Below are 27045 nucleotides of genomic sequence, written 5' to 3' on the forward strand. Positions count from 1 at the left end.
CATGAGTGTAGGAAGCCAGAGACCGTAAGATGCACCCCACTTCAGGGCTGTTAAAATGTTTCAAAATTATTTTAAAGCATCTTAAAACGGGTGAAGATCTTTCGGGAATAAAGGAGTTTCCCTTTGCCCCTTGCCCCTCAGCCTGACCATGCTGACTCCAGTTTGATGGTAGTGGCTACTCAGATGTGTCCAGGCTGCAGGGGAGAGAGTGGTGAGCGGGGAGGCGTGGGCATGGCAGGTGGGAGCATGGGGGAGCCCCCCACTGAGCGCTAGCTGTGCCCGGCTCCAGGCTCGAGCCTTCCAGCGTTCTCCCGCAGTAGCCCTGCCTTGGGCGCAAGGAAGTCGAAGCTTAAGAGTGGCCCAGGGACCACCCAGCTGAGTGGAGCCGGCCTTGCCGGAGTCCTGGTGTGGTTGGAGCCGCGCCTCTAGGTGTCACTGGGGTGACAGGCCCGCCCTGTTCCGTCGGGCAGCGGCTGGGGGCTGTGTACGAGCCGAGCCCCCCGTCAGCCACCTCCGGTTCTAGCAGGTCGGCTAAGCGGGCTTCTCTCCGAAGGAGTGGTGTTCCCTGCGCGAAGCCCTTCTGAGCCCCCGGGGTTGAAGGAGTCACTTTGCGGTGACTCGTCCTTAGCTGGCAGCGAGCGACGCCTGCCTGCCTCCTCGGCATCCAGGCAGAATGTGGATTGCTCGGCAGAGGACTATGTCCGTCCAGGGTTTGGAGAAACCATGTGGAAAGTAACCTAGTTAGTAGGCTCTCAGGAGTGATCTCCTTCTGGCAGTTGAGTCTTCCATATTTAAGCCAGAGCCACTTCTCTGAAGCTGGTCTGGCCCCTGTTTTTCTGTGATGGGCCCCTTGGCACACCCCGCGCGGGAGTGGAGCAGCCCCTGTCGGAGCCAGTCCTGCTCCCCGCTCTCTCCTCTCCGGACCGAACTTTCGCTCCGGTTTTGAGCGAGGGTCGAAGACCCACCCTGAGCCCAGAAGAGCATTCAGAGGGGCACGAGTCAGGCCTAAGCAGAGGGAAGGGGGGCCTCCTGCCGTCACCTTCTCTGGCAGGGCCCTGTCCTGGATAAGGGCGATGGAGGACTCTCTGTAGCTCTGCTTGGCTGAAGGCCACCGCCTGTGTGCCCAGGCCTGGGGCCTTGGGGACCAGGGGCCCTTCATCTGAGGGACTGCACAGTCGGAAGGGTGCGGACCAGCTGTGACGGGGGGGTCTCCATGGGGGCCTGAACCTACTTCCAGCTGCTGAGGCCGCGTGGGACCTGCTGGCCCGCGCCCCCCCGCCTTGGACCCCCCTTCCTGGGCCAGCGTCGGTCTCTTCCCAGTTCACCACTTGTCTCTGCTCCAGCAGCTGTGCTGGGCGTGGCTGCCAATTAAGCAAGTGGGACTGTAAGTGACAGGCTAAAATTAGGTGTCTCCACACCCCCAGGCCTCCTTTCATTGGGGCTGTTCTGAGCCTTCTAGACTGCGGGTTGACAGTCACCTGCCAAGTTTGAGGGAGGGGGCATGGGGCGGGGGCCTCCCGGGAATGCGAGTTTGGAAGTTGGATGGTATTAACTGCTCTGGCTGGTGTCTGTGCGTCTGTGCGTGTTGCTTCCTCCCCTGCAGGTTCGGACGGGAACAGCATGGATTCGGTGGACAGCTGCTGTGGCCTCAGGAAGCCTGATGGTGTCCAAAATGCCCAGGCAGGCTCCCATCCCAAGAAGGTCGACCTCACCGTCTGGGAGATCGAGGTGCCTAAGGTAAGGGCTGTGAGCTCTCGGTGCCCCCAGGCGCAGCGTCATCGGGCTGGGGGCCAGGGGTCTGAGGGAGGGGCCGTAAACCAGAAGAAGCCCTCAGGGAGCCAGAGGCTGAAGGGATGGGAGCGTTCCACTTTGCCAGGGTCCAGAGAGCTTCCCGCAGAGGGGAATCCCTCCAGCTGCCTTCAGGAGCGTCCTCTTCAAACTCGCAGGCCTGCTCCCTCCTCTGGGGCTTTTCTGGTGGTTCTGGGGCTCAGATCTGTTCGTGGAGATGCCAGCAAGACCGGACTGAGGGCGGGGGCCGGCCAGGAGTCCCCTCGCTGTGCTCTGCTCGCGTTCTCCAGCGCAAAGTGTGTTTTGTAATTGAGCGCAGCATAAATCCGTATCTTAGAGGGCCTGAGGAGTATAGCGGCGTAGGAGGAAAATAAAAATCAGCTCTAATTCTACCCCCGAGAGTGACCGGGAAGACTTTTATGTTATGTCCCTCTCATCTCGCGCCCTGTGGTTTCTAAACAGAACTAAGATGATGTTGCTCTAATTAGTGCTTTTAAATATTTAACAATTTAGTTTTCCTGGGTTAGTCTTTGAAAATGTAATTTTAACTGCATTATGCATTGTGTGAATGTCAGTCTACTTCACCAGTCCCCCAGTCCCAGGATGCTTAAGTGGTTTCTAGCTTCTTTTCTAACTTACATCTTACTAGCTTGATCTTGATGTTTGTCTCTGGGGCTCAGAACTAATTGGCCGACTGCATTCTCCTGAGGCTCTTAGCCTCCCACCGAGGTGGAGGCTTGGATTGGTTTGAACTCGGGGTCTGGGGGGCTGCTCTGCCCTGCGGTTCTGGCCCCCTCAGTTGTTTCTTCCCCTGGTGACCCTGATGGCAGTCCCGCCCTCTTCTCCTTCAGTGGTTGCAAAGGGCACACCCAGGCAGCTCTGGGTGAGGAGTGACCGTGTCCCTAGCGGCTCCCCGGGGTGGGGTCGTTGGGGAATGTTTCAGGGCTCGTGTTACATTGTGGCTAAGTTTGGAGCCCAGGGGTTCAGCAGGAGCCCAAGGCTTCTTTCATAGACCTTTATTTTCAAATCGAGCCTCTTCTTCGGACCTGAGCAGACTGGGAGAGGTGGACGACTTGTAAATCAGACTTTGTGCTGGTGAAACATCTGTCTCATAGTGTGGATCTGGGAGGAGAAAATACTGCCTTCGCAGCTTCTGAAAATGGGCCCCGCTGTCGGGGATGAAGTGGAAACTGCCGAGTCCTGGCACCGTACTGCCTAGTTCAGCTGCTTAGTAGCTGTGTGAGCTTGGGCGAGTTACTTAACCTCTCTGGGTTTGTTCCCTCAACTGTAAAATGGTGATAAACACATGCTGTTTGTTTCATACGTTTACTCTGAGTAAATGTAAGTGCTTAGAACCGTGCCTGGCAAGTGAGTGCTGACGTGCCAACAGATACTATGTTCGAGGCTGACCTGGTATAAAACAAAGGCAGGTCTTGGGGATGCAGGGAATTGGTTTCTCATTAAGTTCTCATCTTTCTTTCTCTCTGGAAGCACCTAGTTGGTCGGCTGATTGGCAAGCAGGGACGGTATGTGAGTTTTCTGAAGCAGACATCTGGTGCCAAGATCTACATCTCAACCCTGCCATACACCCAGAACATCCAGATCTGCCACATAGAAGGTCAGTGGCAGCTGCTGCCCTGTGTTTAGTTTTCTCACCTGAAATGTAAGTAACTTGAAGCATTTGAGTCCCAGTTGCTCCCCTTTTGGAATTTAAGTCTCTGAATGGAAAGCCCTGCTTCTCACCCTAGGTGAAGGGAGTGGGGCTTCCCTTTGCCCTCGTCTCCACTTCTGGTGCTTGAAGGCGACTCGGGTCCCTCCCCGAGTCTGCTCTTCTGGTCAGGAAAGGGGTGGGCACTCAGGGGCAGGCCGGGGGTCCTGGGTTGATGGTGGATGAAGGCCGGGCCTTCCCTCCCCGTCTGCTAGGCTCCTGTCACCTTGAGTGTAGTCACAGCAATAGAGGTCTCGGGCCTCGAGCTGCTTTGGATGCCTTTCATCCTAAGGCGAGGCCTGGCCTTTTGGCACATTAAAGATGTACCTGAACTCTAGGAAAAAGTCCCGTGCGGTGGGGGGTGTGCCTGAGTTTGCTTTCGCTGTTTGTCTTACCCCTGTGACTGTGTCCTGCTCCCCACACCCCGCTCAGGCTCTCAGCATCATGTGGACAAGGCACTGAGCTTGATTGGGAAGAAGTTCAAGGAACTGAACCTCACCAACATCTACGCTCCCCCACTGCCTTCGCTGGCACTGCCTTCTCTTCCCATGACTTCCTGGGTGAGCATGCTCCTGGGGGCCGGGGCTGCTTTGTGCCCCTTTCCCCCAGCCCACCCCAAACAGGAGACTCCCAAGACCGTGGGCCAGGAAGGCCGGGAGCACACTGATGCCTGTGCCCTCTCACCTCTGCCCCCCACCAGTCCGTTCTGCTTCTAGCCTGTGTTCTCCGGATCGGGTTGAGGGCCGGAGTGCTGGTAGGAAGCCACAGGCCTCTCGGTCCCTGCTTGCAAGGACCACTCTCCCCTGGCTCTGCCGCCTGGGCACCCTTCGTGTTTTCAGGGCATTTGCCTAGAAAGGATTATAGTCTGTCCAGACTGGGTGTGTGCAGGCTGGCTCGGGACTCCTTAAAGCTGGTGCTGTGTCCTGGGTCACCTCTGAGACCTGCTTGGGACCCACCGTTTTGGGCTCGAACGGGCTCTTACTGTGTCATTGTTCCTTCTTCCTAGTTGAGCCAGGTCTAGCGGTGGCCCTGGCGAAGGCTCCCCCTCGCCTTCCCGCCTCACGGGAGGTTCCTGGGTCATAAAGGAGAAGAATCCCCGCCTCCGCCCCCACCCTGGAAGCCCTGGCAGAGGGGGAGCGGGCGCATCGGGTGCCTGCGTGCTGGGGCTGCAGGCTCTCTGGGGCCTGTCACCCTTCCCTGCTGTGTGCCCCCAGCCCTCTTGAGCCCCGTCTCACTGGGAGTAGAGCTGTAGGGTTCTGAGGGCCGAGAACACTGCGTTTCACAGGTGGAGTGAATGTGCAGCTCCGAGCAAATGGCCTCCCTGGATTTTGTTTAGGGGAGGGTATCTTCCTCCCTCCAAAGACCCTTGTGCTTTGCGGGAAGAGGTGAAGGTCCCTTTCCTTTCCCATGGGTATTTGGGAGTGGGCTGAACGCCACTCCATGCTTCCCTTCCGAATCATAGGGTTTTTCCCACCAGGTTCGACCCCAGACCCACTCTTTTTTTTAAGTAATTTGAGTGGTTGGTAAGGCTTCCTCCCCTTGTGCTCTGTGGCTGGGTGGGACTGGAGAGGTGCCTCTCAGCCAGCAGCCCTGAGAGGCCGGGGGCGGGAGCAGGGGGGAGGCAGAGAACTCTCTCAGCCAGAGGCTCTTTTTGTGGCCACCTGGCTGGGAGGTGGAGTAGATGCCCTACTGTGTCCGGCGCACCTGGATTGTTGCCTTAGTATCAGGGAAGCTAGTGCCTTAAGGACAGTTTTTTTTGTTTGAGAGACCAATCTTGCCCTCTTCTAGGGTCTTTAACATGGGACCTTGCACTGAGCAAACCTACATTCCAGATCCCAGAGTGGGAATGAGTTGGGAGGTTGTCTGTGGAGAGTCGAGAAGAACAAATGACTCGGACTGTGCAGACCTTGACAGTGGACCTGGCCTCAGGCCTCTGCTTGCTGGTAGAAAGGCAGAGCAGAGAGATGCTGTCAAACCGGAGCTCCTGGGGTCAGCTGCAGGTCCCAGTGAGCTAGCTGAGGGCTCCGAGGGCCAGTCTACCTCTTATTCTTCTTCTCAGTGGCCACCTCATCCCTGTTTGCCTTCCCTGGGTCTTACAGACGCTTGAAGAGGCGAGGGAGGGAAGTTGTGCCCAGGCCCGTGGGAGGTGGGACGGTCCATCCACAGCCGGCTCCTGGGAGCCTCTCTGCCCAGCTGAGCTGAGGCCGCCTCTAGTGGTTACTCGTGGTATTGCAGGGCAAGGGCCACAGTGGAGCCAAACACTGCACGGCTGAAATGGTTTTCCTTGAACCTCTGTCATCTGGGTGCCATGTTGCTTTGGGTAGTCACGCCTTTTTCAAAGATGTGCCAGTTCAGAGACTTGCCCTGGGGCCTCAGCGCTTACCCCGGGCGTGAGGAGAGTAGCTGCAGTGCTCTCTACCCTGTCCCCTCTGCAGCTCATGCTCCCGGATGGCATCACTGTGGAGGTGATCGTCGTCAGCCAGGTCAGTGCTGGGCACCTGTTTGTGCAGCAGCACACACACCCTACCTTCCATGCGCTGCGCAGCCTGGACCAGCAGATGTACCTGTGCTACTCTCAGCCTGGAATCCCCACCTTGCCCACCCCGGTGGAAAGTAAGTGCTGCCCTGGGGGTCAGAGGGGAACCTGGGCTCTGGCCAGGCTTGGGGAGAAGCTTTGGGGGTCTCCTGTTGTTCTGCCCTTGGTCTTGACCGGGAGGAGGCTGTTCTGGACCCTTCACGGGAACAGCATCCCTGGGTTCTTGCTGTTGGCATGCAGTGTGCTGGGCTGAGTTTCCTGGCTGGCCCAATATGGCGTTGCCACCGGCTGACGGAGGAAGGGGGTCAGAGTAGAGCGTTGGCACCTGGGTTTGGATCCAGCTCCGCTGCTTACCTGTTGAGTGGGGCTGATGCCCGCTTGATCTAGGAATTGCAGTTGCCTGCTGTGTGTGTTAAACATGCACGGTACCTGATGCAGATGCAGGTCTCATAGAAGATCCCCAAGTGCAACAAAGTCCTGTGGTGGGTTGGGTCATCTCTAGTCGACAGGTGAGAAAGTCAGTGACTTGCCCGGGTGGTCCCTGCGCAGGAGCTGTTAGCTTTGTTGCCCTCGTCAGAGGGAATCGAATGTCGAAACGTGTCTCTGACCCACCCCATCGGGGACTCCTAACCTGGAGCCCCCAGAGGGCTTTAAGGCGTGAGGAAAACCTTTGAAATTTCGGTAGCATTTTTTGTGGTTTTTCTTTTAGAGGAATACGGATTTCACTTTTGTCCGATTCTCTGATGTTGCTTCAACCCAGAAGTAAAGATCAAACTGGAGGCCAGGAGGTGACTGAGCCAGGGGCTGCCTTTTTTTTTTTTTTTTTTTTTTGCGGTACACGGGCCTCTCACTGTTGTGGTCTCTCCCGTTGCGGAGCACAGGCTCCGGACGTGCAGGCTCAGCGGCCATGGCTCACGGGCCTAGCCGCCCCGCAGCACGTGGGATCTTCCCGGACCGGGGCACGAACCCGTGTCCCCTGCATCGGCAGGCGGACTCTCAACCACTGCGCCACCAGGGAAGCCCAAGGGGCTGCCTTTAAGGGTTAGGACCCAGTGTGGCCAGCTGTGTCACAAGCCCCCACCCCTGCTACCCCAGGGTGCGGTTGGTGACGCTTGGGGGCACTTGCTCTCTGGCCTGGTTGGCTGCCCCGGGCATTAGCGCTCTCAGCACCTTCCTGAAGCGAAGGCCAGAAGAAGTGGGGTTTAGGCCTGGGAGCCTTCTGATGAGCCCTCCGTCTGAGTTGTCGTGGGCCGGAGCAGGTGCTAGCAACCAGCCACTGAGATCTGCACTTGGAGGCTCTCGGATCTTTTTCTGGGACATTCCCTTAAGAGTATAAGGCAGATTTGCTGGTCCATTCCCTGAATTTTGGAATTTACTTGGTTTATTCCAATTAATCTGTGTCTACCTCTGGCTTCAGTAAGTCTCAGAGTAAACAGACGTGGCTGAACACTTTTTGGTCTGGGTAGCTTTCTGGGCGGCACAGATGCGAGGCGGGCCAAGTCCTTCCCTCGGGGGATGCTTGCTGTCGCCCTGCCCTGCGCCAGGCCTTTGCACATGCTCTCGTCCTGCCCTGCAGTCACGGTCATCTGCGCTGCCCCTGGCATGGACGGTGCCTGGTGGCGAGCCCAAGTGGTGGCCTCGTACGAGGAGACCGATGAAGTCGAGATTCGCTACGTTGACTACGGTGGATACAAGAGAGTGAAAGTAGACGTGCTCCGGCAGATCCGGTGAGTCGGGTGTGGTTTCTGCAGAGCCGGAGCCTGGGACGTGGGTCGATTCTTCCCTGCTGCTGCCTACTCCGTTTTAGCAGAGTATGATATAAACAAACTCCATGCTCGCCTCAGCCAGGCGGGAGCTAGAAAGGCCCGTCTGGTAGAAGAACTCCCCCAAGTGTCATTCAGCAAAAGTGAGGCGGCTTCTCTTTGGGAGCGGGATGTAAGCAGCGCCTCTGAGGCCAGGCCTGCGGCAGGGCGAGCTGGGCGCTGTGGCCTGCTGCCTGTCGTGTGTACCTCTGTGTGGCTTCACCCTGGGTTGTGGGGGTCACGGCGCTAAGCAGAAGGCGAACGTCAGCCCAGAGTGAGTCAGCCGTGAAGTCCGTGTTCAGCTTGTGCCTTTCTTGCCTTTCTAGGTCTGACTTTGTGACCCTGCCGTTCCAGGGAGCAGAGGTCCTTCTGGACAGTGTGATGCCCCTGTCAGGTAACAGGTGGGGCCTCTGGCTCGGGGGGGTGGGCGGTGCAGGCAGGTGTTGAAAGTAGGTCTTTCTCTTTGAGACCCTTGTTCTCACCTACAGGGCTTAAGCAAACACAGATCGCTGCCACTCTTCTGCTGGAATAGGTCTGGGCGGAAGCCCGGGAACTTGCATTTCTAACAAGTTCTCCAGCGATGCCAGTGCTGCTGGTCCGTGGACCACCCTTTCGGGTCCACTGTTCTAGACTCTACCCAGGCCTCCAGCTTTGAGAGGCTTCCAACAGAGGCACCTCCCAGAGCGTAGTTCATAAGACTTCCCAGACCTTAATCCTGCCCCTCCCGTCCTCACTGCCTCTCGCCTTGGCTATGTCCTTGTACAAGGACGTGACCTGTATAATCTGACAAAGAATGTGCTCTGCGTGCCCTGCGCGCTTAGAGTCACTGCCTGAATTGGGCTGCGTGGCCAGCTGCCTGGATCTGAATTCCACCTTCATCGCTCTGGGAGCTGGTTGACCTTTGGCCACTGGCCTGTGTCTCCGTGTTCTCGCCTGTAAAGCGTGTTCCTGATTCGGTGTGAGAACACATACGACATGCTCAGTCCATTCGGCCCCGAAATCGGTGGCGGTGGCGGTGGTGGTATTTCCGCCGAAGGCGGAGTTTCTGTCCCTTTGGCCCTCTGTCCCCCAGTGGTTGGCATGCAGCAGGCGCCCCAAGTGTAGCCACTTGGAGCCCCGGGGAGGCTTGGGGCTCTGAACCTGGCATAGGTGTGGCTACGCCGCATGGAGTTCTTAAGTCCACGGGAGCCTGTGAAGTCTTCTGCTTGGAAAACACGTGCAAGCTGAGTGAGTGCTGAGTACCTCGCTTCAGTGAGAGTCTGAATGCTGCTTTTCGTTCTCCCGAAGATGATGACCACTTCTCACCTGAGGCGGATGCAGCTATGAGCGAGATGACGGGCAATACGGCACTGCTGGCTCAGGTGTGTGGCGGGGGGCGCGGGGCAGGCTGGACAGGGCATGTCTCAGGAGCCTCCTGCCTGGCATCTGCAGTCCCTGCCGGCCTCGCCTAACTCTCTGGGCTTCTTGGGAACTGACCTTTCGGTGCCTGCTTCCCTGTGGCTCACACCCCGGGTTGGCCAGCAGTCTTTAAGGAGAGGTGCATGGGGTAGCTTGTAAACATGGTGTGGAGGGTTTTGTTTTTGTTTTTTTCAGGTGACGAGTTACAGTCCAACCGGCCTTCCTCTCATTCAGCTCTGGAGTGTGATCGGAGATGAAGTGAGTTCTTTCCCTTTTAACGTCCAGAGACGCTGTTGGTGGCCACGGTTGGGAGTAATGCTAGTGTCATCTTAGTGGGTAGAGGCTGGAGGTGCTGCTAAACATCCTACAGTGCACGTGACAGTCCCCACAACGGAATGTCTGTGAGCCTTCCTGGACCTTGTCCATTTGGGTTTTCTCCTTCATCTCCTGGTACTAAAGCCTAGATTTCCTCAGCCTATTGGAAAGGCTGTTGGCATGCCGACAGAACCTGTAAGTGAATCCCCCTGTTGGCCCAGAAGATGAATCAAATTTCCACCCCATGGCTCAGGCGCCTGCGGTGGCAGCCTGGGCTGTGAGGGCGGAACCCACGCTGGCTTGGGAAGCTGTCCCTGGTGCCGTGGCCACGCTCTCCAGGGACCTTTCTCTCCTAGGTGGTGTTGATAAACCGGTCGCTGGTGGAGCAAGGACTTGCTCAGTGGGTGGACAGCTATTACTCGAGCCTCTGACCCCGTCCCCACGGCGCTTCTGGAGTCTTTTTTGCACTGATGAAATTGGGCTTGGTACTCAAGGCAAAGACTTTACATCAGAATTACGAACATTTGTCCTCCCCAGAAGGTCCTTTCTTTCTGTACCGTAGTCACGTTGAGATGTTTCGTCTCTGAGACAAGGAAAGAACCGTGGGTTCTTTTCAGAGCCACAGGATGGCGCGTAACAAGCCAGTCAGCTTAACCTGGTTGCAAGCTGTTTATTTTTTAAAAAGTGGAAGGAAAACTGTCTCAACTAGGTTGTCCTGCCCCCCCCCTCCATTCCGTTCCTCCCTTATTCCTATTTCCTCCCCTCTGCAAACCCGAACCCCTGTAGCAGACAGGCTGAGGGAGAGGTGTTGCTTGCTTGTGAGGAAGGGTTTCTTTTACCTTCGGAGTCTGTCTTCGGGGAGCAAGACGTGAACTGACTGATGGGCATCGATCACTTGTACAGCTTACAAATGAACTTATGATATTTAACCGTTTTTTATAAATTCTGTCTGGGTCTCGAAGAAGGCAGACTTTTTAATGCATCTGTAAATACAAAGCAATCATACCTCCAGCCTCGGTCAGTGGGAGAGGGGGGACTGTTGTCTTGCCAAGCCTGGTTGTAATTTGTAACCATTTTCTATTTGTGCAAACTATGTAAATATGTTTAAAAAATGTAATTATTTTGTACAAGATACACTGGAGAACAGAGAGAACCCACGATTTTTCCACACCCCGTGCAGTCTGTGAGCAGAAGTTCCTCGTGCCGGCTGCCGCTGCCTGTCCCAGCTCCATCGCGTCCTGCGTACCTGACAGGGTGACCGTATGGCATAGGCGTGATCCGGGGATTTTCTTTTTCTTTTTTTTTTTTTTTTTTTTTTCTTTCTTTTTTTTTTTTTCTGTACAAACTTGTTTAAAAAAAAAAAAAAGAAAAAAAAAGCAGCTCATTGAATTACCTTGCGGTGGTGTGTGTTTGATTCTTTTTTAGACTGCATTCAGCACTGTGCAGTTTAAATAACTTGAACTTATATAAATCTCAAATTGTATACATTATAACTGAGTCCATTTTTTCCATGGTGAAAAAGGGGAGTGAAGGATGGTTGTAAGTGTGATGGGCTGTAGGGTCCCAATTAAACTAGGAGACCCATGGATGGCTCCTTGAAGACAGTTTAGCCAGAAATTTCCATCTGGTATTTTCCCTGCCTTTGCCCCACACCGTGGCAGCCAAGCTTCCTCTGGCTTCCTCCGGTGATGGTCTCAAATAGCCAGGCTTGAGTTTAAAGCACTGGTTTCCCAAATTCTTGGTGCATTCTTAATAGGTCTGAAGTTATTAAAGGTACTGTAGTGCTAAGAATGATATAAAAGAATACATTTACGTGGTGAGAGCAGAGCTAAGTCTCGATCCAGAGGCCCCTCCTCTTAAAGGTAGGCCCAGGCCTCTGTGCCTCTGGGCTTGCCCACCCCTCCAGGGGTCTCTGGAGAGCTGAGATAGCCCCGGAGTCCTTCACACTGAAGGCATCCTCCTGCAGAGCTGCAGCCAGTTCTCCCCGGCTGTGGGTACCAAGTGGTTAAAATAAAAGCCTCAGTTTCGCTCATCTGTGGGATCAATGGTACCAATCTCGTAAGGCAATGAAGTGAAATGGAAGTGTTGGGTTGGCCAAAAAGTTCGTTCGGGTTTTTCTGTAAGGTGTTAACGGGAAAACCCGAATGAACTTTTTGGCCAGCCCAGTATCTCTGCTTGTACAGAGCTTGGCCCACTGCCAGCTCTCATGCGGTCTTACCTGGCAACAGCCCTAAGTCCCCGTGGCAGTTGGGTGTGACTTTGACCAAGGTGGATTGTACTCAGGTCTAAGCTTTTTCCCTACAGTTTGCATCACTGGAGCAGGAAAAGGGCGTATGGGAGCCTTCAAGCTAGTTTGAGGAGGGCTCACACAGCTAGGTGTGCAGGTTTGGTCTCTATCTTTGCGAGCCATGGAGGGGTTTTTATGGTGGGAACCACATGATTCTGGTGCGGGGAGGAGGATGGGCGAGGTGAAGGAGCAGAGACCAAAGCCAGGGTGGTCCAGCCGAGACAGGCTTCCTCTGGGATGGCTCTTGGTCTGACGAATGACGGGGTCAGGATCCTTGGATAAGGCCCCAGGACGGGGGAGGGGAGGCCATGGGGATGCGGAGGTGGGCTGTGCTTGGTGTCTTGGGTTTTAACCTTCAGGGTTGGAATATTGAAGGAAAAGTGAGTTGGAAGTTGCTGCAAGGCACGTACTCTTCGGATAAACACTTCTTAGATTGTTGTGGGCCTTTGATTAATTTCCAGAGTTCTGAAAAAGTTGAGTTTGACCATTTTGCCGGTAATCTTGTTGCTTGTACAGAGGAGGGGGTTTACGGTTTTACAGAGGTGCTTATTCCACCCGGCCAGACGGCGACCCTCGGGCGAGTACATTTTTGATAACGTTATTTGAATTACCTGTGAGCCATCCAGGGGCCAGCTTAAGTGTGAACTTGACCTCTTGGGAGAAACGGGCTGGAGAAGGGTGTAAGGGAGAGGTGGATGGCCGAGCACAAGAGCCAGAGCCTCCAGCCTTTTCTCATTGCAGGTGTTTGTGTGGACTGTAGCCCCTCTCGAGGGTCCTTGGGGCCCTGCTGGGTACGGGAGGAGTGACCAGACCTAGTGGGGTGTCAGCGTGGAGGCTGAGTTCTGGGGTTACTGCTGCACCTTGTACAGCTTAGGGCTGGCACCTAACCACTGCAAGCTGAAGATGGAACAGGGTTTAGCTGGAGAACTTCCTGTCAGACGCCGTGCTTTTTTACAGGTAACACTTAGTCCTCATGACAGCCCAGCGAGGCAGGGCCTGATGCCAGAGGTAGAAGATGGGGACTAGACCAGTTTGCAGATGGAGTGGAGCTGAGACTCAAAGCCAGGTTCTCTCAACCACGCCTGCTCTGCAGCAACATGAGGATGATCACGCCTCGTTCCATTTTCCCCAAACACACACCGCAGTGGCTAATTGACCAGCCCACAGGAAAGCTTTGGAACTGAGAATTGGAAAAACACTGGCGGGAGAGAGCCATCATTTTGCCTATTTGAAAAATTAAAATTTATGTAAACAAATCCAGGAGAAACTTGGCAGCATCTAGGCCAGAGAGTGAACGTGTTTAACTCTATGATGATCAGAAAGGAAGGCTAAGACTCCGTGAACAAGTGTCAGAAAGGATGTGGACAGAAAATTGAAAACCCAGGCCCGTTTCAGGACCAGTGCCGTCCAGTAGACATAGTTTAAATTTTCTAGGAGCCTCAATAAAAAGGAAAAGGCAGGTGAGATTAATAATCGTTTAACCCATTTTTTTCAACATGTAATGGACATTAGAAATATTGAGATATTTTACAGTGGTGGTGTTTTTGTGTGTGTGTGTGTGGTACGCGGGCCTCTCACTGTTGTGGCCTCTCCCGCTGCGGAGCACAGGCTCCAGACGCGCAGGCCCAGCGGCCACGGCTCACGGGCCCAGCCGCCCCGCGGCACGTGGGATCCTCCCGGACCTGGGCACGAACCCGCGTCCCCTGCGTCGGCAGGCGGACTCTCAACCACTGCGCCACCAGGGAAGCCCCAACAGTGTTTTTATACTAAGTTTGGAATCCCATGTGTGTATTTCACACTCCAGCCTGTGGGTTCAGACTCACAGTAGCTCAGGTGCTCCACAGCTACAGGTGGCTGGAGGCTGCCAGTCTGTACAGCTCAGGACTGGACTATTCCATTGGTCACCATCATACCAGTACTAATAGCCTCATGGATATGTTCTTACTCAAAAAGTTCTAGATTCTTTTGTGCATTTATTTCTCCAGATGAACTTTAGAATGATTTTTGGGGGGAGGGGATCATGGAAAACGTTCTACCACATTTGAAAATAACGCGTATTGTTGGTTTGGTATAAAGTTTTATGTAATCTATTAAATTCAGCTTGTAAATTATTTAAATCTGTGTTTCTTTTTTGCCGTCTCCCTCCACCCCCCCCTTTTTTTTTTGCCTGTACTATCTGTCCATTTCTAAGAAAGTGCATTAAAGGATTGTATATTGGTATTATCATGTTTTCCTGTTTTTCCTCGACAGCTTTTTATAAGTTTTGGTTGAAGCTTAGTTTTAAAAAGCTCGTGGGAATTCCCAGATGGTCCAGTGGTTAGGGTCCTGGGCTTTCACGGCTGTGACCCGGGTTTAATCCCTGGTCAGGGAACTGAGATCCTGCAAGCCACGTGGTGTGGCCAAAAAAAAAAAAAAAAAAAAAGCTCGTGAATGGTATTTTCTCATCAATATAAAATGTCTTCCTGTTTGGTTCTCTTTGTTTTGAACTTACATTCCAAACAAAAGCATCTTTTCTCTATCACTTTACAGGAGGTCGGTGGTTTGTAAACAGCACATTGCTAGAATTTTTGTGTGTGTGTGTGAAATCTGGAAAGTCAATAGGTGAATTTAACTTGTTGATTGTGATCACTTTTGCAATATTATTTGTCATTTAGTTCATTTTCCTATTATGTTTTCCAATTGGCTCTTTTTTTTGCTTTCATCATTATTTGGTCCAAATTTTTCCCTGTAGTAAGTTAGCATTCAACATCTTGATTCTATGTTATCAGTGGATTTCAGTTATCCACTTTCTCCCCGAACAAGAAGAAACTCAGCAGAATGTCAGATTTTTGCCTTTCCTACTAGTGCACGCGCACACACACACACGCACACACTCTGTGTCTCCTGGGTTTTGTTGAAATCATCTAGAATTCAGTTTAGGATTACAAACTTCTCACAGATGCCTCTATCTCAGGAATCTTTTAATGGTGATATTGAACTTCAATCATGTCATCAAGGAAGTTTTTGGTCCAACTCCCTATTGGGAGCTCTGTTTGCTCACCTGTTTCTTATATTCCTCTTCCCAAGTTCTTTATTTTGATTCACTTGTCTGTTGTATTTCTTTTGAGTTTTTTTATTTTCTGAACAGGTATGAATCCTTGCATGTATGAATCCTGTCTTTTTGTCCTGACACACCAGTGTTTGTCAGGCTGAGCATCTCTGCTGGAGTGGACATCTTCCTGCCAAAAAATCCACCCTCTCGCCCCCCTCTGCACAGTAAGATTGCACATTTTGGCACTCGGGCATCTCGGCAAAAGGTGGGTCGAGGTGGCCTTTGTCCCAGGGCAGATGCTTCAAGAGCCAGCGTGTGACTCACTGGGCCTCTCCCTCTGGCCCAGCATCCACCGAGTTCCACGTGGAGACTAGTCCATGCGCCTGGGTCCCGGCATGAAGATGGTGTAGGTCAGAGCTGCAGCCAACCCACGACAGGGTGTCGTGTGCGAAGCCGGTCTGGCATGAGTCACGAGGTCTGGGGGTCACATGTGGCCTATCCTAGCTTGTCCTGAGCAACAGAACCATTCTGGGTCCCAGACTTTCCTCTGAGGACTCAGAGCTCTGGCCATGGCCTTGGCGCAAGTTCCTTGCCCTCTCTGTCCCCTTAACCGAATTAGATGAGCACGGGTTTGATTTTAGACTGATCTGTAAGGGCCTTCCTGGAGATTCCTCTTAATGAGGCTGACTTATTTTGTATTTTTACAAAGCAGATTATCTAGGAGAGATCTTGGCTGTTTGTTGCTAGTAATAGGCCCAGCTGACATCTGGTGGTGACAGACGGCGTGTGAGAAGCTGGGGAAGGCGAGCACCTCCTACCTCGACCAGGGATGGGTTTCTCATCTCTCCTGGCCCCCCTGACTTGGTGAAGGGCAGGAGCTCTGCCTACTCCCACTGATCTCTTCCTCTCCATTGAGTGCCTGCTGTATGCCAAGCATCCTGCTTAGAGGGCTGCAAGGATGGGGGCTCACTCTGGCCCTTTAAGAAGCATCTCTGTTTGGGAGGTGGGCTCCGTGAGGTCTGCACAGGTGGCGCTTTGCTGTGGAGCCGCCTTCCCTCACTTCCTGTGGGATCCTGGCAACCACTGGTTGAGGTGGGCACCCGGGGCTCAGAATCAGCAGAGCTGGACTTGAACCCAAGCCTTCCAGACTTGACTGTGCTTTTCCTTACATGCAGTGCCTCTGCTTCACTTTATGGAGCCAAAGGAGCCATGTGGACAAGGACGAGTGAGGCCAACCTTCCTGTGCTGCTGGGGGCGCTCCCGGCAGGAGGTGGCCTCCACCAGGCTCCGCTGAAGGAAGGGGAGGCCGAGGAAAGTGGGGGGAGGGGGAGGAGAAGCAAGGCCCTCCTCCTGCTGAGATGGGGCTTGTCCCGTGGTTCTGGCTCACAGCACTTGGACAAGGGGCTGGTGAAAGAGCAGACAGCTTCACAGCAGGCTGCCTGCAAATACATCCTGTGGGCAAGTTTTTGGTTTTTTAAAAGGCAGTGAATGTACACAGTACACAATTCCAAAGATACGTGAAGATAACAATGCAAGGCTGCCTCCTTTCCTGTCCCCCAGACATACATTTCCTCTCCGGGGAGACTATTATGAGGTTCTCATGTTCCTATTCAGCCGCGTGCATGACAGTGTGACGTAAACGCGGTCACAGCCAGGCCTGTGTTTGTAAATAGTTTTACTCTCACACAGCGATGGCCATTGTTTACCTGTTGTCTAGGGCTGCGTTTGTGCTGCAGCCACGAAGTTGAGAACCTGTGATAGAAGCTGCCCTGCAAAGCCCCAAATACCTAGTCCTTTACGGAGAAAGTTGGCTGAGCCACCCCCCACTGTAAACACTTGGGCACTTGTCCCCCCAACTTAAAAATCCAACCCAATAAGTCCTGCCTTTTCCAACCGTGAAGTCTTCAGACGTTGAGAATTACAGAATCTTGAGGTTCCTTGGGATTCTCTGTAGGGGCAGCTCTGTGTCTTGTAGACTGCCCCCCTGCTGAAGGCCTTGTTCCTGGTTGGGTGACCAGGCCAGAGCCCTGGGTGGACCAGGAAGGCCCTCCCTGGGGCAGCAAAGTGTGGTCCACAAGCCCAGTGCACTGGCGGCACCTAGAGAGACTCTCGGGCCCCCCACTGACCCACATCTTCATCTTAATAAGACTCCCCGGTGATTCGTGTGCACATCAGGGTTTGAGAAGCACTGGTCCAGGGGGGGCTTGGTTGTGTCCAAACCTGGCTGCATATTGGAACTGCTTCTAAAACTACCAATGCCTGGGACCTGTTCTCAGAGATGCAGATTTAACTGAGCTGGGCTGCAGCCTGGGCATTGAGGTAAATATATACACATGTGTGTATATATATTATCACCTTTGAGGTACAATGTATACCCTATATTTGTGTATAAAGTGCACAGATCGTGAGTGTAGAACGCATACATTTTTGCATATAATTACACCTTGGGTAACCATGCTCTGGTGAAGAAAGAGGAACATTTCCCGGAGTTTCTCTCATGGAGTTTTCTAGTCAACACTCCCTCCCCCAGGTAATCATCATTCTTTTATCACCTCCAGATTAGTTTCACCTATTCTGGACCTTCATATGAATGGAATCGTCCAGTAAGTACATGAGCATCTTGTAACATCTTGTAACCTCCAAAAGTAACAGGAGGTTACTTTTTCAGATAGTCTTTCTCAAATCAGGGGCTCATGCCATCTGTTTCAGAGTTTACCTGGAGTGACTGTTAAAAATGCAAAGGGCAGGTCTTCCCTGGTGGCGCAGTGGTTGAGAGTCCTCCTGCCCATGCAGGGGACACGGGTTCGTGCCCAGGTCCGGGAAGATCCCACAATCCCACATGCCGCGGAGCGGCTGGGCCCGTGAGCCACGGCCGCTGAGCCTGCGCGTCCGGAGCCTGTGCTCCGCAACGGGAGAGGCCGCAACAGTGAGAGGCCCGCGTACCGCAAAAAAAAAAAAAAAAAAAAAAAAAAAAAAAAAAAATGCAGTGCTGGGTCCTACCAGAAACTCTTAAGAATGGGACTGGGAATCTGCATTTTCAATAAATCCCCCAGCTAAACTCCTGCCCTCTTAAATTTGAGATCTACTGCTTCTAGAACTTGGGGCAATTTGATTTTCCTCTTTAACAGTTATGCCCCCTTGCTTCAGATTGTGAAAAGATGGAACATTTATTTATTTTCTTCTTTAACCTGGATGCCACGAAGTGTTGAGGACTGTTTTGGGTTAAATTAAATCAGCAATTAAATATTGTGTAACCTAGGGGGCTGTTTTGCTGTCTGCCAGTGTGTCAGAGTTGTTATGCCTTAGGTTAGAATAATCTGGGGGACAAACACCAAAGTCTGTACAGTTGAATTTCTGGCTTCAAAAGACTTGTCCTCCAGTCTCAGTTCTGCCTGTGGTTGCTCAGAGGATGAAGAGAAATCATTTAACTTCGATAAAAAGCTTACCTAGGGCTTCCCTGGTGGCGCAGTGGTTGCGCGTCCGCCTGCCGATGCAGGGGAACCGGGTTCGCGCCCCGGTCCGGGAGGATCCCACATGCCGCGGAGCGGCTGGAGCCGTGAGCCATTGCGCGTCCGCCTGCCGATGCAGGGGAACCGGGTTCGCGCCCCGGTCTGGGAGGATCCCACATGCCGCGGAGCGGCTGGGCCCGTGAGCCATGGCCGCTGAGCCTGCGCGTCCGGAGCCTGTGCTCCGCGACGGGAGAGGCCACAACAGAGGGAGGCCCGCATACCACACACACAAAAAAAAAAAAAAAAAAAAAAAAAAGTAGAGATAACAAAGGGAAACGCACTCCCCCGCAAGCCAAGAATTTCTTGGGTAATTTCCGGGGTCTGCAATTCGCCCAGCACAGATTGCTGCCACTGTGGTTTTAGACCACTAGATGGCGCCATAGCACAAGTTTCTGGACGTATTGACTACCAACCGATTTGTCTTCGAACAGTGATTCTTCAAGTAAGGTCTCAGTCTCAGAATTTATTAGAAATGCAAATTCTCAGGCTCTACCCCAGATCTACTGAATCAGAAACTGCTTTAACGTGCCATCTAGGTGGTTCTGCTGCACGCTTAAGTGTGAGAATCACTGTCCTAGAATCTACCTTGGGGTAGCTTGGCTAAATGTGAGTGGAAGTGGATAGAGGTCAGAGGTCATGCTGGAGAGGAGTGAGCAGGGGCGGGGGGAAGGCTGGGGAGTGGGACAGTGAAGGTCGCTGGTGCAGGGACATCCACGTTGTCCATATTTGGACAGGGCTCGTCCAAATAGGGGAGCAGTTAAGGAACAAGAGACTGGGTGGCGATTTTTTATTTTTCTTTTTAGGTTAGGCATGTCAAATGGTGTCAGCTGGATGGAGGGGAAAAGGGGGGGTCACTAGGGAACCCCCACTTTAGATGAAAGGTCCTGAACCAGGAGCAGAAACACAGAGGCTGGCCAACCTATGTCCCCACTATGGCTATTTTTTCTACCCATTCTGAAATTTCACCAAAGCAACCACTGTGTTAATGGACTAAAATCTTGCAACCCTCCCAAGATGATCCAGGAAGATGGATGCTCAGAAATCAAAAAGAACCTCGAGACTAGGTGGAAAAATCACTAGTGTATTAAAATCGTATTTCTATCTTTTCAATCCTATCTGTGTCCTAAGGGGAGGCCAGTGCCAGAATGAATTCATATCTTTTTTTTTTTCTTTTGACACAGACAAAAATTCCTTTTGCAGGTGGCTCCACCTTCAAAGGGGCAATGCATCGTGCAAATAATTTTTTTCAGCTATGATGTATACAGTTTAGTTTGATTTATTTTTGATGTCAAAAACAAAATGGAAAGTTAGCGCTTTAAAAATCAGTGTGGCTGGCTGAATAAATAAATAATACGCTCTTGGCCACAACCTGCCAGTGCCTCCTTAATTGTCCATTGATTCTTTAATTCTCTGCACTTTAACATCTACAGAAATTAAGAGGCCACAGAGCATGGAGATGTCTTTTATTAAACAAATGAATGAAGCTGGGTTTTAGAGGGTATACTTCTTCCTCCGCTCTGACCTGGCATTTAAAGGCAGGATGACAAAAGCCAGGTGTCCTGGGTGGTTTCTTCCGGAGCACGGAGGGGCCTCACTTGTATTTCCAGCTATGAATATTTATGGTGCGTCCTCGGACCTGAGAACATATAGAACATGAAGCAACTTAGCAACAGGGACATTGTGTGTCCCTCCTGCAGCTTCCTGGGCGTCCAGAGGTGGCATGACGTGATGTTCCTCTGAAAGGTCACGGTTTGATGTTCGGATCCTCGCCCACTAACCTGAGTGGAGGGCCACAGCCCCTAGGGAGCTGCCTCCATTTCTCTCAGGGAGGGAGACACTCCCAGAAGATTTCTTTATCCTCATTTCCAGGCTGGATGGGGGCTCCGGCCATTCTCACCACCCTCAGGGGAGACCCCTGGTGTGTCCAGAAAGGCTTCCAGAACGCTGTGGGCCTTCAGAGCCTCCGGACTCACCACCCCCCTCAACCTTCAACACCAGTCATTCCAAACGTTGGAAAGTCGAGTTCTCTTGTTCTTTGCCTCTGCTAAAGCTGTCTCTGCTTCTGGTTGTCCCTTCTTCCTCTAACACGTTGAGGGTCCCTCTTCTAGGAAATACTTCTGAATTCTCCCCCCCAGGTGAGAAACGGTACCCCCAACCCATCCCTCACGGCCGCCCGGGCCGTCACAGCACGTGGAGCACCCTTCTACTGAGACGTCGCCTCCTACCATTTGTGAGTCTCTTGAGAGCAGGACATGTCTTCTCTTTCTGTAACTAGTATGTGAAACAGGAGCCAGAGCATCATAGGCCCGCAAAAATATTTTGTTGACAGAATAGACGATTAAGTGCATTTGCCTTCAAGCAGATACTACAGAAACTCAGCTAAAAGAGGATGAAATGCCGCAAAGGGAATTCCGTGACTATTTCCTTGTTTTTTGGCTGCGACTGGCTAAGAGCTGTGTGATCTCTGGGAAGTTACTTAACCTCTCTGGGCCTCAGTTTGCTCATCTGTGAACTAGGGTCAATAATAACAGTGCCATCTCAAATTGTGGAACTCTAACCTAAAGTTTCTGACATCTAGGATGCACTTGATAAATATTTTGTTTATTATTTATGCCCTTCAGCTGTTGAATGGGGTAGGTGTGAGGGCAACGTTGGCTGAATGCTTCTTTCAAGAAGTCTCTTAAACAGACCATCTTTATCTGCTTCTGTGGGTTCTTCAAGGGTCGGGTCTACCCCCCTTTCCCTGGATCCTTTCCTCCACATTGAGGACCCAACTGCTGGTCCCCCCTCCTCTGTCCCCTTGAACCACCACGGGTCGCCCCCCTGGCCATAATTATGGCTCCAGGGGGATGACACCATCAAAATGCCTGCTGCCCAGGCCCCTGCTGCCAGATGCCCTTTCCTTCCAAGCCGTCTCCTTTCCCAGTCCCAATTCCCCTTTCCATCAGCATCTCCATTACATTAGAATTCTGGCCCTTCTACTTATCAAATCAGCATCGCACCTGCCTGTCTCCGCCACTGTCAACGCCCCTGCTTCTGTGTCTCCTGCAGCCCGGAGCCCGCGGCTACTCTCTCTCTGGCAATTATGATTCCCTCCCCGGCTCCTGTCGAAAGTCTTTGTTCTTCTTCCTGAACGTTCAAGTTAATTTCTACCGACTGTTTATTCAGCCTTTGTACTGGCGGGCTTGCTACTTACTCAGGAAACGAAGCCCCGGAGGGGAGAGACCAGGGGTGCGGAGTGGCACTTTAGGACAGGAAGGAAAGACACTTCAGAGAGTGAGGGGGTGAGGCAGCAGCTCTGAGAGCCCCTGGGACGTGGGTGTGGGGAGGGGGAAAGGAGCCCAGGGGGTGGGGCAAGCCTGTGTGTGTGTACACATGAATACGTACGCATGTGCAGTTACAAAGCTGTAGATATAGATATATATGTAGGAGGCTGGAAAACAACAGCTGTCAACTACCTCTGTTGGTCTTTTGTTCTGTGGAACATTTTGAGAGTCTGGGAGGAGGTTCTGGGCAGGCAGAATGCCCTGCTCTGGAGAGAAGAAGCGGAGGTGGTCCAGCAGGGCGGGGCACAGAGGAAAGTAGGAGCTGGGAGGGAGGAGCGCCGGGCGGTGGGGCGGAGAAGCCCCGACCAGGGTGGCCCGAGGAAGAAGATGCTCTTTGAAGTTGCTAGCTGCGATTCCCTCGCATTCACGGAAAATTCAGTTTTTAGGCAGCAGCTTTGTGTTCGAGGTTACTTGGGGAGTAGCAGGGGTGTGGGGAGAAGATGTGTGTCTCGTTTATAAACTAATAGCGGTGTGCGGATAAAGCCGCAGCCGGGAGACAGAGGCTGGAAGTCTAGAACTTCGAACAGTTGGGAATTTGGAGAAATCTCGGAGAGAGCTTTGGCTGATGGAATGAGGCGATTGAATCAATCACGCGTTAGGGAGCCTGGGATTTTCTTTATAAACACACATACACACACAAGAATATGTTCATGGGCTTCCCTGGTGGCACAGTGGTTAAGAATACATGCCTGCCAATGCGGGGGACACGGGTTCGAGCCCTGGTCCGGGAAGATCCCACATGCCGCGGAGCAGCTAAGCCCATGCACCACAACTACTGAGCCTGTGCTCTAGAGTCCATGAGACACAACTACTGAGCCTGCGTGCCACAACTACTGAAGCCTGCGTGCCTAGAGCCCGCAACAAGAGAAGCCACTGCAATGAGAAGCCCGTGCACCACAATGAAGAGTAGCCCCCACTCACCACGACTAGAGAAAGCCCACTCACAGCAAGCAACGAAGACCCAACGCAGCCAAAAATAAATAAATTTAATAAATAAATTTAAAATATATATATGTTCATAATGTATAAAATGAATAAATGCAAAATTTTATATAGCACACAATATGTATAAATTATATACTGTATGTTAAATATATTTATAAATGTGTAAACTCATATAAGATAAAATATACATTAAAATCAAATATATATAATACAAATACAATACATAGAAGTATACATTATAGTATATAATCATGTATAAAATTATAACATGCATGAAATATAGAACATGTAATCATGTTTTAAACATATAAATGTACATATATACATAAAGTATAAGTAAAATCTTGGAAAATAAAGTCCCACCTTTTATTTTTCCCATTCTATCTCTAACTTTTACTTGGAGTGTTTACTCCATTTACATTTTTCAAATTTATTGATGTATAAATTGGCATACAATAAGTTGCACATATTTAAAGCATACAGCTTGATAAATTCTGACATATGTACACAACTGGGAACCCATTTCCACAGTCAAGACCATGAACGTATTCCTCACCCCCCCAATTTACTCCAGTCCCTTTGAAATCCCTCTTGTCCCTCCCTGCTGCCCTCCCATCCCCAGGCAATCAGCGATCTGCTTTATGTCACTGTAGATTAGTTTGTATTTTCTGGAACTTTGTATACATGGAATCGTACAGTATGTGCTCTTTTCTGGCTGGCTTCTTTCTTTTCCTTTTTTAATGGCTGAGTTGGGTCTTCGTTGCTGCGTGTGGGCTTTCTCTAGTTGCGGTGAGCGGGGGCTCCTCTTCGTTGCGGTGCACAGGCTTCTCCTTGCAGTGGCTTCTCTTTGTTGCGGAGCACGGGCTCTAGGTGTGCGAGCTTCAGTAGTTGTGGCATGTGGGCTCAGTAGTTGTGGCTCGCGGGATCTGGAGTACAGGCTCAGTAGCTGTGGCGCACGGGCTTAGTTGCTCCGCAGCATGTGGGAATATTCCTGGACCAGGGCTCGAACCCGTGTCCCCTGCATTGGCAGGCAGATTCTCAACCACTGCGCCACCAGGGAAGCCCCTCTGGCTGGCTTCTTTCACTCAGCATCCTTTGTGGAGACACATCCATGTTGGTGCCAATATCAGTGGCTCTTTCCTTTTTACTGCTGAGTTCCATTGAATGGATGGACCACACTTTGTAGATTTAGCCATGTGTAGAAGGACATTTTGGTTTAATATTCACATGAAAATATCTCTACTCCCCTCCACCACCCATGCCATGAAGTGCAGGAAGTTCCTCTTGCTTCCCAAGTTTCTTCTAATTTCTCAAGAGCCCCAAGAGCTGCAGGGTTCATTTCTCCATGGGTTGTTAAGTTCAGGGCCTGCTGCCAGCACAGGGAGACCTGCCTGGGCAGTGCCCTGCCTCACTCCGTCCCCATGGGCCCCATCCGAGGGCAGGCTGGCTGTGGGAGGCTGGCTAACACCCATTCCTTGTGTCTGTGGCTCCTCAGGGAGCTGGGTCAGGAGAGGTGCCAGCAGCCGCCCTAGCACGATACCCAGGCCAGCCCTACTCTACCAGTTCGCTCCATGTATGGACACATCTGAGATGCTCCACTGTCTGTCAGGGTGTATTCCTGCTGCCCCAGGGATGCACACAGGGTCACACTCGGATGAAAGCTCAGACTATGAGTGCTCAGCCCCTCCTGCTGACCTAGAGCCTCAGGGCTGCCCGAAAGTCTCCAGCTATCGTTTCTGGAAGGCTCTGGGCAGCCCCTCAGGTTCCATCCAGCCTCCTAACTGGTGTCTCCCCCACAGCCTCGCCGGCCCTCTTGCTGTTCCTCAAGCACACAGGTGTGTTCCTGCCTCAGGGCCTTTGCACTTGCCAATCCCTCTGCTAGGATGCTCTTGCCCAGGATGTGTGCTCCTTCCTTATCTACAACTTCACCTCCCACCAACCTTTTATGTCCCTTTCCCACTATGGTTTTTCTCTGGGCATCACCATCTAGCACATCGTAGAGTTTACTTCTCTCTCATTTATCATTATCTCCTCCACTAGAAATAAGCTCTGCGAGGGCAGTAATTTGTCTACTTGACCCATCAGTAGCCCCAGCTCCTAGACTGCCTGGCACATGGCAGGTGCTTAAATATTTGTCAGGAGAATGAATGAATAAATGAACGCCTGGCTCATGTTCGTTCTATTGGAGAAGAGCATCCCAGTCCCTTCAGGATGAATAGCCAGAGGCAATTTCAACCTAAAGAGGGCATGAAACTGCCGCACTGAGAGCTGGGGACTTAGCTCTCTTTAGCAAGTCCTGGTAGACCCAACAGTGCCGGAACTGTGCCCCACGGGCTGTTGGGGTCACACCAACCTCAAGGATCAGCTCCTCCAGGTGTTTGCAGACTGTTTAAAAAAACAGTATATCCCTGCTCTTTTCCCCCAGAGAGTCTTCCTGGAATTTCATTACACAAAATAGATAAAATTTTATTAGTATAAAACTACGGGCTTACATTTAGCACATTTATTTGTTAAATGAGGACACTGAGATTGAGGAAAATACAAATTTTACTAAATGTAATGTGGTATCCTGGATTGATTGGATCTTAGAACAGAAAAAGGACATTAGTGGGGAAAAAAAAAAAACAGTGAAATCCAAATAAAATCTAGAGTTTACTTACTAGTAATATACCCAGGTTGGTTTCTTAGTTTTGCCAAATATACCACCGTAATGTATGATGGCAAATATTAGGCGAAACTGAAATCGTATGAGGGTATTCAGGAGCTCTTGGGACTGCAAGTCTCCTGTGAATATAAAATTAGCGAAAGAAAAAGGTTATTTTAACAATTTTATTGCATTAGTAATTAAAATTTAACAAAAAGTACAAATTTGAAATTAGGGATGACCATTATCTTCTAAAACACAGAAATCATTGCTATGTTTTGCTTTGGTTACACGACATTGAAACAAAACCTTGACTTTCTCAGCTGAGCAGTTGAAAATGGCAACAGATTTTAACAGCTGCTGCCTTGCGGTCTCAGGATGTGCTCCGATGAAACGGGGAAGGCGGGGAGCTCACTCTGAGTTCTGTAGAATAGGAGTGGAGCAGCCTTCACACTCTGCCCTGGCACCACCAGTCTGCGAAGGGTTAACATTTGTACAAAGCACATTGTGCATGCTGTTTCCTACCGTTTTAAAATAGTTTAAAATCTTTTTGAAAGGTGACATTTGCATCTAAATTTGCAGAACCTGTGAAGCCTCTCTAGGGCTTTGCCAAGCACAGTTTGAAAACCACTGGTCTAGTCACACGTTCCCATTTTACAGATGAAGAAACTGAGGCCTGGAGAGGAGAAGGGACTAAGGCCTCACAACAGGTCCAGCGCCAGCCCAGGTTGTCCTGTTTCCAGCCATGAGGTTTATTCCTGTGAATGGATGTAACTGGATTATTCTTTCTAACCACTGGAAAGAAAGTCTTCGAATGCTTCAACTTATGTTTTCCTCTTGATGGTCATTTACTTTATTCCATTTTTTAAAGTTCCAGTGAACCGTCTTGAGCATATTTCCTTATTCACGTGTCTAGAACTTCTCTAGGGCACAATCCTAAATCACAGGGTGTATATACCCTCAACTTCACCGGAAAATGCCAAATCATCTCCAAGTGCTTATAAGAGTTGCACTCCCCTCCAGAGCAGAGCACACCCCCCTGTACCTCCCCATCCTCACCTGTGTTGGAATTGTCAGAAAGGAAGGGGACTGTGCCCCCCACCATCCCACTAGTGTGTGATACTCTTGCCCTCCGGAAACCTTGATTGTCCCAGGACTGGGTTCTAGCCCTGAGCCTGTCCTAACTCACCCTGTGGCCTTGGGTGAGTCACTTCCTGGGCCCCCACCCCAGCCTGACTCTCATCTGTGACATGAGGAGGTAGCGCTAGCTCAGAGGTTCCTAATCTGAGGGTTTTCACTCAAAATTAAAATTTCACCACCTTCCCCATAAAAAACAGATGTACTCACAGTATTCTGTGAGAAAATACAACACCATCATCCTAGGCTACTGTGAGTTCATGAATGATTTACAATGAATGTGTACTTCATTAAACACTGTAACGTAATATATTTTGAAATGGTCATAAATGTATCTGTGATCAACATATTTCTTCAACACCATGTTTTATACACATATGGACGTGTGCTCCACATCCTGGATTTATACACACTCCACCTCTCCATCCGTGGTTGGAAACCACAGGACTAGAGATGTCGGTGATGGGGAAGGTAGCATTGTGGCTTCAGAAAGCCCTCGACCTGGGCTTCCCTGGTGGCGCAGTGGTTAAGAGTCCGCCTGCCGATGCAGGGGACACGGGTTCGTGCCCCGGTCCGGGAAGATCCCACGTGCCGCGGAGCGGCTGGGCCCGTGAGCCCT

General features: G+C 51.4%; 1 protein-coding gene across 2 annotated transcripts; it reads left to right on the top strand.

Moving 5' to 3' along the window:
* Positions 1-6: 6 nt before the first annotated feature.
* Positions 7-11652, top strand: AKAP1 (A-kinase anchoring protein 1). Of its 2 annotated transcripts, none has more exons than XM_028499133.2 (9): positions 7-1737; positions 3280-3406; positions 3929-4056; positions 5932-6109; positions 7609-7759; positions 8161-8228; positions 9122-9195; positions 9428-9490; positions 10679-11652. In XM_028499133.2, exons 1-9 carry the CDS (start codon positions 1543-1545, stop codon positions 10970-10972), a joined length of 1278 nt encoding a protein of 425 aa, XP_028354934.1. In that variant the 5' UTR covers positions 7-1542; the 3' UTR covers positions 10973-11652. The 2 variants fall into 2 exon arrangements, with proteins under 2 accessions (XP_028354934.1, XP_028354935.1); XM_028499134.2 differs by having other exon boundaries at positions 9904-10817.
* Positions 11653-27045: the final 15393 nt, after the last annotated feature.

The sequence above is a fragment of the Physeter macrocephalus genome, chromosome 14 (assembly GCF_002837175.3).
Source record: "Physeter macrocephalus isolate SW-GA chromosome 14, ASM283717v5, whole genome shotgun sequence".
Taxonomy (NCBI): domain Eukaryota; kingdom Metazoa; phylum Chordata; class Mammalia; order Artiodactyla; family Physeteridae; genus Physeter; species Physeter macrocephalus.